Source organism: Galeopterus variegatus, unplaced genomic scaffold (assembly GCF_000696425.1).
Source record: "Galeopterus variegatus unplaced genomic scaffold, G_variegatus-3.0.2 Scaffold732, whole genome shotgun sequence".
Classification (NCBI taxonomy): domain Eukaryota; kingdom Metazoa; phylum Chordata; class Mammalia; order Dermoptera; family Cynocephalidae; genus Galeopterus; species Galeopterus variegatus.
Genome location: NW_007726843.1, coordinates 283,798 through 294,607, shown reverse-complemented (window position 1 = coordinate 294,607; position 10,810 = coordinate 283,798). Strand labels below are relative to the sequence as shown.

Genomic DNA, 10,810 nt, shown 5'->3' with positions numbered 1-10,810 from the left:
TGCTTTTATCAGGAAAACGGTGGAAAGAACAGAGAACTCATAGAAATTCAGGTACCTGTGCTTTCAGGAGCTCACAGTTAAATAACTAGCCTTACTTTCCCCTATAAAATCCCCAGGCATGGTAATATCTTCAGGATTCCATAGTCAAGGTCTCTGAGAAGACACTGGAAACAAAGTCGATTCCAATTAGATGGCTAATCAATCAAGAAGGCATGAAAGGGGAATGTCTGTGAGGGAAAACAGTGACCCACTCAGCCTCAGGATCTGACACGTTGCTCATTTTGCTCAGAGGTGGGTGAATGTCTGCTCTTTAGCCCACTCCTGCACGTCTGCTTGGCCAAAGATGAGGTAGAAGGCCAGGCCCAAGATGTTAACAGCAGCCGAAAGCAAGAAGACATTTCTCCAACCAAACTCTGAATCCTGGAGGCAGGAAACTATATGTTATTAACAGTCTCCCAGTTCTTGTCCCTGGTTCAGAAAGGCTTTGGCTCCATGTCCTACCGCCCCCACCCCCCACTCTGCCCCAGCCTCTGTGGGCTTCCTGGTTGTTCCTGGAATCGGCACATACATTTCTGCCATAGGCTGGTGCACTGACCATTCCCTCTGCTGGAGTGCTCCTCCCCTCTGACACCCGTTTGGCTCACTCATTCCCTCACTTCCTTCCAGTCCCTCCTGAAATGTTACTTTTTTAGTGAGTCCTTCCTTGAACACCCTATTAAATGGAAATTCCACTCCCTCTTCCCCTCTTATGTGTCCTATTCTCCTCTTCTCTTAGAGCTTAACCACCAGTCAGTATACCATATATTTTACTTATTTCATTAGTTTTCTGTCAGTTTCTTTCCCACAATACAGGTTTCACAAGGGGAGGGACTTATGTTTGTTTATTCACTTAAAACAGTTCATGGCACATGCTAATGTTCAATACATATCTATTGAATGAATGGATGAATGAATGAAGAAACCAATCAATCAATCAATCAATGACAGGAGAAACAAGGTCAGTTTGAGAGTTTCCATTTTAAACAGCCATTTCCTGACAGTGTTAGTAAGTGACTGGAAGGGAACTGCACCTTCAAAAAAGAGGGGGGACTTGATTTCATAAAGAATACCCTTTCTTTGTTATTCTCCATTCATATTTCTGACTTATTGGTGGAAAACCACAGGAAAGTTAAAGAATGATACTCATGTGAATGTCATGTAATGTCTATATCACTAAGATGCTTAGAAAATGACCAAGTCATCAGGTGAATTTGTTTGATAACTTTAAGTGCATCTCGTGGGATGGAAGGCTATATAAAAACACCATGCAAGAAACACTAATCAGAGGAGTTTCTGTACCAACCATTTGTGAGCATACATGTGAGGTGCAGTCATTTCTTCACGCTGTCATTCACTCAGCATCTTGCTCATTCATTTTGTAAATATTTGTTGGGTTCCTATGTAGAGTGACCAACTCATCCTAGTTTTCCTGGACCTTTCAAGGCTTTAACACTGAATGTCTCACATCCCGGGAAACCCCTCAGTACCAAGCAAACCAGGATGGTTGGCCAGTCTAGGAGAAATGCTATCAATATAGCTAGAAAATTTGATGCTCAGCATGAGAAGCTCATCTTGTAAGAACTCATAAAGCATAAACTTATATCACTGAGAATTCCCCCTCACTCCATGCTCCAAGCTTGTGGTGATTTTCCTGCATGAGCTGAGCCTAGGGTGGGTATGAGGGCTTGTGGGCTGCACAGGACTCTTGAGTTTGGAGATAAGCCACATTGAGAAGAGAACAAAAATACCCTTAGTCTGACTTCTACTGGGTGCCCACTATCGGTTTCTCTTATGAATATTCATCAGAACATCTGACCTTACCTGACTGATGAAAAATCCAGCAATAGTGGGAGAGATGGCTCCTGCTATGTGTGAAAAGACTTGCAATAGTCCCCTTAGAAAGCCAGCGTACCTTAGAGAGAGAGAGAGAGAGGGAAACATTCCCATGTAAGCAAACGGTTAGTCTTAGCCGGTCCATTGCAACTCTGTCGATGCCTGGAATTGTGCTGACCCTTGGTTAAGCCTGAATGTCATGTATTGACTGATGATTAATATAATCCTGTGCTAGAGTCTGAGATTTCCAAGGGGTAACCTGTACTCACCTGTCAACATTGTTAATACAAAATATGCAGCGATGGTTTGCAATGGTTTCTATGTTTTCTTGGTTTCTCCTGTTGAGCCTGATCTTGTAGCCCTTGTTTTGGGGTATAAAATACCCTCCTTGGGTATAAAAGATCCCTCATTGGATGAGGCTTGGCTCCCTCCCACATATCTTGGTGGTTCATTATCTGAAGATGAGGTATGTCTTGATGACTATGACAGAACCCTGAGAGCTACGTTTGGAAGTCTCACTCAACTCTTGTTTACCTATATCAGAGATAAACGTTTCTCCTGCGATAGTGTATCCTTTACCTTATTAAAGCCTTACATGAGCATGCCCTGTAGAGACTGAGGAGTCCTTTTAGTGATCCAGCCCTGTGTAACTGCTGCATTCCTCAACAGAGAGACATTTGTGTGAGTCTCCCCCAGTTGAGCTGGAGTGTGGCCACTGACCTCTCATTCACACCTGGAAAAATTAAGCTCACATTGGTTGACCAGCGTCCGGTCCCTTCCAGGAATTTCTTGGACGAAGGGCTGGTGCTGACATTTCCTGTGACCTGTTGCACGTGTCACTTTTTACTTTGTGTGTCAGGGCAAGTTTAGGGCTGCTGGACCTGAACTGAGCTTCTGTGAGGATGAGGCAAAGGGGTCCCTACCGAGGAGCAATATCCAAGAAGTTAATAAGGGCTCCTGCTTCACAGAGGCTGCTGATGGTAGAAGACAGTACCAAGAAGACTATGGTGGTGCTGTGGCTGGATCTGACCCAGGGCAGAGACACAAGGATCGCAGATGGGAAGAGAACCCCTGGGGCAGAAGGACAAACACGGAGTGAATAGGGAGCTGACCTGAGCTTCCCAAATCTACCCCTGTGTCCAGCTTAGCACTTACCTATGGCAGTGAAGAGCTTCCTGATGGTGATGAGTCTGAGGATTTTCCTTGAGAGTAGAAAGTCTGCCAATAGACCTCCAAGGATAATGCAGATACAGCCAGCAGCAAATGGCAGGGCTGATAGGATCCCACTCTAAGGACCGGAGATGACGTGAGATTCATCTGCCCTCACCACCCCCACCATGAGGCAAGACTGATCCCTGGATGGACTGTCCAAATCTATGGCTTTTCTTTATATATGATACACATGACTTTTAATACTAATTCTGTGTTACTGGAATGAGCCATATAATTTTTAGTGTCTGGGGAAAAATATGCACATAGCTCAATTTGTGAAAAAAGGGTGAATGCTCTTTCCATATATAGAGAGACTGCCTGGAAATAGATATTTAAAAGACCAAAACCCAGTAGAAAAATAGGCAAAATATATGAACAGATAATTTACAGAAAAAAGGGAAATAAGTAGCTTTTAAACATGTTAAAAGGTACCCCACCTCACTTATATTGAAACAAATGCAAAATAAAACTACGGTGAGATATTACTTTTCATGGATGAAATTGGCCAAAATACAAAAGTTTTCTGACAGGCTCTGTAGTGACACAGTGGAGAATTAGCCATTCACAAATATTACTGGTGCACTAGGGAGGGCAATTTGACAATTAATGTAAGAGTTTATAGTGCATTTATCCTTTGACTCAACTATCTAATATGCAGAAATTTACTCCACAGAAATAGTTGCAAAGATGTATGACAAATAAACAGGTTTTTGCTGCAGCATTGCTCAAAAATTGGAAACAACCCAAATATCTCTCAGTAAGGATCTCATGTACTGATATGAAAAGATCCCATGATATATTTTGACAAAAACCTAGCATATAAAGCATAGTAGCATATATAGCAAATAATGTTTTATGTAAAAAGAAAAGTTGGGGAAATAAGGATATGCATTCCTGTATGTCTGCATTCTCATAAAGAAACAATGGGAGAATATATAAGAAACTAAAGAAGAGTTACCTCTGGAGTGGGCCAGAAGAATAGGGTAGTCCTTAGGAACAGGAACGGGAATAGGATTTTTCACTCTTTACCTTTTTATATAGTTTTTTAAATGTTGAACCTTGCTATCAATTCAACTCTAAATTAACATTCTTTTAAAGAAAATTCAAGGAAACCATTCTCTGTTGTGCATAATCCAAGTGATGAAAAGGATTTAGCTCCGACCTGGTCCAAGCTGTTCATTCTACAGATGAGTAAACCAAGACCATCAAGGTCACATGACTTAGTGAGAAAACGTCCTGAGAACAGCAAGACTACAGGTACAGGTCTCTGGAGTTTCCGGGCTGAGAAGCTCTATTGTCTGGTCACAACTTGTCTCTCCACTCATTCCCTGTCCTTCTCCTCCTCAGCCTTGGCCTCTGAGGGTGATGAGCCCACCCAGCCTCACATCAGAGACAAATCATTCCCAAGAGTCAGCCTCAGGATGTCCATTGCTCAGCACCAGCATCCTGCCTGTCTGGCCCTCCTGTCCCCTGATTTCCCGGCTTCAGGTTCTGGTTTCATTGCCTGCTTCTGGCCCTCCTCCTCCTTTGGGAAGACCCAGAAGGCCACTCCTTGGGCTTTCTGATCTCAGTCCCTGCAGCCTGTCTGCATGCAGGCTCCCCAACTATGACCACTGCTAAGAAGGTCAGCTCTCCGTTGTCCACTTAGCACATTTTCACCAGAGGAGCCCAATCAATATGAGAAGGCTGTTTTTTTGAGTACAAAGGATGAGAGTGTAATAGTAATTCAGTGGCCTCGTGAACTGTCACTAACAGGCTATGACATCTGATACACTTTTTTGCCACTTTTAAGACATCCATCCAGCAGGAATTGAAAGGCTCCTGTCAGCCAATCAGAGTATCTGTTCATTTTATGAAAATTCAGAAAGCTGGACACGTGTATGTACTTTTCTCTATATATGGTTATACTTGAATAAAATATATATTCTTTTAATTATCCACAATTTTTTTAATATGGCCTATTTGGAACTTTATGTCCTATTAATAATGTTTTATTTTTAGTATATGTTATGTTTCTCTGTCGCAGTTTTCTCAAAGTCAGAATTTGTTTTTCCATTCTTTATTATTATGCTGCCCAGCAGAGTGTCTTGTTTGCAAATGTTGATTGGATTGAGTATAAAATTTTTGCATAAGTCCCTTAAAAACATGACGTTCTATGAATATCAAGCTAACATAGAACCATACCGCCCTGCTCCAATAAACAGTAAATCACACTGAGATCAATCAGAACGGATTACATTTCCTATGTGGGGATCCTGGGCCTAACCTCCTATTTTGTGGCCATGGGAGAGACAAAGGGTTATATAATGAAACATTTAAACAAGAATAGAATGAGCTTATATCTCATTACTTACATCTCTGAGGTTGGCCTGAAGTACAGAGCTGATGTATGTTGGTGTGTATGCCATCACAATATAGAAAAGCCAGTATTCACAGAAATAAGAGACTAAAATGGCCCAAAGTGGTAGGGATTTGATCATATCCTTAATAGGAAGAGACCAGCCTGGTGAACGGTCCTGAAAGAAAGCACATGCGAATATCCCCTCCATCAGAAAACAAGAGCTATGCTCCGCTGCACTCTTCACCTCTGAGGCCTCAGACAGACATAAGGCAATGGCAGGGGGTTTCCTCAACGTACCTGCTGGGCCAGTGAACACACTATGTATCTCTTCTCACCAGGGCTGATAAAGGGATGTTTCACAGGGTCATCATAAACTAGAGGAAACCAGAGGAGACAACAGGCACAACCAATTCCACCTAGGAAAAGAGGACCCAGTTAGCACTGGATTGGAGTTTTTCTTTCAGTTTGACTCTGCCCTGAGATGATTCCTGTGGTTGACAGAATGACTGGCCCCATTACTCCACTCCTCCTTGCATGGTCCAGGTGGAGGGTACTTGCCCATGACTTGACTTTGGCCTTGACTACGTAACTTGCTTTTGCCAACAGCCTGGCTTAGTTTCTAGCCTAGTTATTAAGAAGCACTGCGTTTTTTTCACTTGACCTCAGGGGTCTTGGCCATTGCTATGGGAAGAACATGCTTCAGCTAATCCATGTCCAAGGCAGATGACAGACACAGAGCAGAGCTACCCAGCTGTCCCACAGAACTCTGAGAATAAATGATTGTTGTTTTAAACCACTGAGTTTTAAAGGGTTTTGAGATGCACTCTTATTGAGGCTATAGTGCATTGTTACAGGGTATTAGTGTGTTTGCCCCATGTGCTTGAAAATGCCCTCACTGTACAAAGTGCCAATCAGCATCCCTCCTGCTAGTCATGTTTCTGCAAAGTTCCTTATGTCATTGAGACTTTCTGTATCTATCTCTTATCTTGCTCAAAATACTTAAGAGTTAGCATCAATACATCATTATTGTATAATTGATATCCAGACAATTACTAGACATGAAATGAAATTATCAGAAAATAAATTTTCCTAATATATATACATTATTACAGTGTTGGGGAACTCAACATTATCAGTACTGATTGGAAGTATGGCTCATCTTAAAATTACCTTTTTAGAATTTTAAGAAATTCTTAAGAGTTCTCATTTGGCTAGATTATTGTTTACACACTCAACAAATATTTAGCTAGTTTCTATGTTGTATATGCTGCTTACTGTTTCTCAAAACCATGAGCACAGTCAGCCTCTTTCATTGCTTGAATAATTTTTGTAACCCGCTTTTTTTAAGTTTTCATGCAGAGCCTTTGAAGGTTGATGTGCTACAGTAATCAATCTTCACACATCTTTTTCTGGCCAATTTACTGACCTGATGTTACAGGAACCTTTGATCTAAGAGGACAGTCCTCTAATGATTATACAAGTGGAGCTTACCGTAAGGAATCAGGCAATTTGCAGGTGGGATTTCAGAGAATGTTTCGGAAATCAAACAAACACAAATGTTAGCTGACAGCAGCCAGACAGATCCCAACCAGAGATTGAGGAAGGTAAAATTGTGAAGTAGTAAACATTGCCTCTGGAACACTCCATGTTTCTTTGGAACCTTCTGCAGCATCTCTCCATGTATTATGTCCACTCCTGAGCCTCATATGGTCTGCCCTGTCTTGCAGGTTCTACTGATTGATTCTCCACTTCAATCAGTATTTTACCTGTCGTTAGGTCACATTCACACAATTTTCTGGTTGTTGTAATAATAGGAGAAATTTAAAAGAATATATTAAATAAACTAGCACAACTAAAAATATAGTCCCACCGAGATAACATTTCCAGCATCTTATAAAAGAAATTACTCTGGGGGGTCCTTTGGGTCCAGTTTAGAAGCAGGAAGGAATGTTATGATGCCCTTAAAGTGATAAGGTTATTATGCCTTCACACTCAGACTACTAAAGCTTAAATGTCACTTGACAAGGCAGCTAGATTCACAACGCAATTAGCTCCGAAATATATCAACTTCAGCTATGTAAACATCCATATCTATTAGGATTTCGTTAACTATAGGTAAGTTGCATCATAGAAATCATGTCCACAATTCTCTGTCATAAAATTCTGAGATTTGAAAAATGTAAACTCACCAAAGATATAGAAGACATAAGGCCATCCTATGGTCTGGCAGAGGAGACCACCAACAATGAGGATGATGAAGGACCCCAGCATTGACCCTGAACAGAAGATGCAAGGATATTCTGGGTGAAAAGGCCAGTGTTGGGACTCTCTGCATGCTTCCTACAAAGCTGAGTTGCACAGTGATTGAAGGTATGAGCTTCAACTCAGACTACCTAGGTTCAAATCCTGCTCCTTCACTCAATAGACATGTGATCTTGGAAAAGTTATTACTCCATTTGTGTCTCAAATTCGTTATGTATGAAATGAAAACAATTATGTACATTTATAAGATTTCTAAGATTGTTCTGAAGCTAAAATTAAATTAGTATGTGCAAAACACAAGAATGTTTTGTGCACAGTAAGCAGTTACAATTAAGAAAGATAGTATAGGCTAATACTTTAAAGTAAAAACTATGAAGACAGAATAGTTGGTAAGTAAGGTCTTAATTCTGTTGGTAGATCTTGGCCGAGTACTCTTGAACGGTGCATATAAGGTGGGGATTAGGGTATCAGTTACCTGATCCAGCAATGGAGGTGAGTTGACTCCTTTCCTGTGGGGGAGCCCATTTGACCCAGATTGAATACTGACATGTTAATACCATAACCTGGGGGGAAAAATCCATTCTTGGATATCTGAGGTCATTCTGGAACCTATATTCCACTTATATTTGGAAAACATCTTGGTACCTGGGCTATGCCTTGGACAATCCGAAGGACAATGAGCAAGGCCACTCCAGCATCAGCTCCAAGTGGAATGAAGAGGTTCAGGAATGAGGAAATAAACAAGCCAGTACCAACCATGTACTTGGCTTGAAATTTTCCAGTCAAATAACCACTGGGGATTGGAGCCAAGAATGAGCCATAGTTGAGGGAGCTGAGGAGGATTCCCTGGATTTCAGGACTCCAGTCATAAGCAGGGGCCTAAATGACAAAAGAGAATTCACTTTTTGTTACTGGTTAGAGTTAACAGTTTTTGCTGTGAGGACTTGAGAGGCAAAAATATAATTGGCAATTCTCTTTCCTTTTTCCTCTCTCCAATCTACCAATTTTATATTAAAAATTTTTTAAACCCTCTAAATGCCCAACACACCATTTCCCCTCACTCTGATATAATTAACCAAGCAATTAAAATATGAGAGAGCCTGTAAAGGAAGAAAGCCTATAAAGAAGAAAGCATCATAGGCAAAGTAATAAAATACATATTTATAAGGAAGGAAGGAAGGAAGAGAAAGTAGACATAAATCTGTGAAACTTATTTTATGGTGAATTTCATCATTTATAGAGGAAGAACTTATGTCCACTAAATGGTAAAATCTGTTTTACTCATCCTAACTTAGTCTGTGGTTATACTCATAGACACTGAGTAGGGATGTAATCTCCTTAGATGTATATTATGTTCTTGTGCTGTTTGGGGACACATAGTATATATATGCTCAATAAGTAGTTACTAGGTAAATGATTCACACTCTTTTATAAAATAACCCTTTATGTCAAACCATTTGAATCAAAGAGATGGTCCAGGGTCTCATTAAACTTACCAGTGCCCTAAATTCCTCCAGAGTTTCATTCCAGTAGCCCTGGGGGTCAGTGAGGGTCCTTTCTGTGGAGGCATTGGGCTGGCCGGTTGAGGCTGTGTTGTTCACCATAGCTGTGATGGCAATGCTCAAGTTCATTTGTTGGGTGCAAATCGAAAAATTACAGAGCTGCAAGATGAGGGCCAGTCCATGTCTGACTGAACAAAAGCCTGTGAGAAGAGCACAGGACGTCTTATAATCAACATGCTTTTCTCCTGCCCTTCCTAAATCTGGAAGAGGGAGATGATTGGCATCTGTCTGCAGTGCAGAAATACAAGGAGAGCAGATGTCGCTTGGGAGGTGTCTGATGGACCCTGTCCTCCCCAGGAGGTAATGGGGGAGGTAGCTCCCTCAGAAGCATTGCTCAAGCAAAGATTTGCAGAATGTGTGGAGTTTGTCAGAGCAAACATTAGAGAAGAGCTTTCCAAGCAGGGTCCTGGGATGAGCAGATGGGAGTGGGAGTGGAAGGAAATGGATGACAGGAATTGGCCAGAAGCAGTGATTGATTGGACAGGGATAAAGAGAGAAAGAAAATAGTTAGAAATGACTCCCAGGTGCCCTGCTTGGGCAGCTGGGATAGCTCTAAGTGCCATTTATAATTGGGGAACATGGAAGATTTAAACTTGTTTGAGGTGTTGGGGAAGATGAAGCTTGAAAGGACCCTGCTTGGGCAGCTGGGATAGCTCTAAGTGCCATTTATAATTGGGGAACATGGAAGATTTTAACTTGTTTGAGGTGTTGGGGAAGATGAAGCTTGAAAGGTAGGCTAGGGTTAGATTATAGAAGTATTTAGACTTTGTCTTAATACTGTAATCTACGCATGCACAAGACATGCCAGTGTTCTTCCATAGGATCTCTGGGGCTATCTCTGTGATTGAGTCCAAATACATTAGTTTGACAACAGCTGGAAGGGTTGATCGACTATGCCTGTAGAGAAATCCCAGAGGTAATATGTGATCACTGTTCTCAAGCTATGTAAGCTCCCTGTATCCTGGCTCCTGCCTGGGAGCAAACATTCTTGTAGTGATCAGCACTGTGTGCTTTTGTGTCATGATGCTCTTGTTAAGTTCTGGAAATTGACAGATCCTCACCTTTGGTTTAACCCTGGCACTGTTTAACTCTGGGAGTCCCCCCACCCCCATCCACAAAAACTCACATTGAAATTTTGATCAATGTCATATTTATATGGCAGATTAAATTAAGAATGATTGTCACATTTATAGTATTGCCTTTTCCTAGCCAAGAACAGATGCCTACCCATATCCATATATTCAAAACCCTTCTTTTTCTCTGTTGAAAGGTGAAATTTTGTAGTTGTCTTCAGTTAAGTCCCACACAAGTTTTATAAAGCACTTTGTATTGTTTCTGTAACTGGGCTCTTTTTCCTGTCATTTTCATCATTTCTTTTTTCCCCTTAGGTTTTGACCAAAAAAAAGGGGGGGGATATTATGTACAAATAATGGGGGAAATTGTCTTTGGTGATCTTATTCACTGACATCTTCGAAACAATGTTAAGTAGGAATGGTGAGCGCGAGCACTCCCGTGACTATCCTTGCATTCTTGGAATGATCTCTTCTTCTTTTTTTTTTTT

General features: G+C 41.3%; 1 protein-coding gene across 1 annotated transcript in view; it reads right to left on the bottom strand.

The window, feature by feature from the left end:
* Positions 1–285: 285 nt before the first annotated feature.
* SLC17A4 (solute carrier family 17, member 4) overlaps positions 286–10,810 on the bottom strand; it is a 14,947-nt gene continuing 4,422 nt past the window's right edge. Inside the window, exons 2-11 of the mRNA XM_008571864.1 lie at positions 9,184–9,389; positions 8,333–8,566; positions 8,163–8,250; positions 7,615–7,701; positions 5,723–5,841; positions 5,439–5,600; positions 3,028–3,160; positions 2,796–2,943; positions 1,861–1,951; positions 286–420 (exon numbers count right to left, since the gene is read on the bottom strand). Coding sequence (XP_008570086.1) covers positions 286–420; positions 1,861–1,951; positions 2,796–2,943; positions 3,028–3,160; positions 5,439–5,600; positions 5,723–5,841; positions 7,615–7,701; positions 8,163–8,250; positions 8,333–8,566; positions 9,184–9,389 — 1,403 coding nt within the window. The remainder of the gene's footprint in view (positions 421–1,860; positions 1,952–2,795; positions 2,944–3,027; positions 3,161–5,438; positions 5,601–5,722; positions 5,842–7,614; positions 7,702–8,162; positions 8,251–8,332; positions 8,567–9,183; positions 9,390–10,810) is intronic.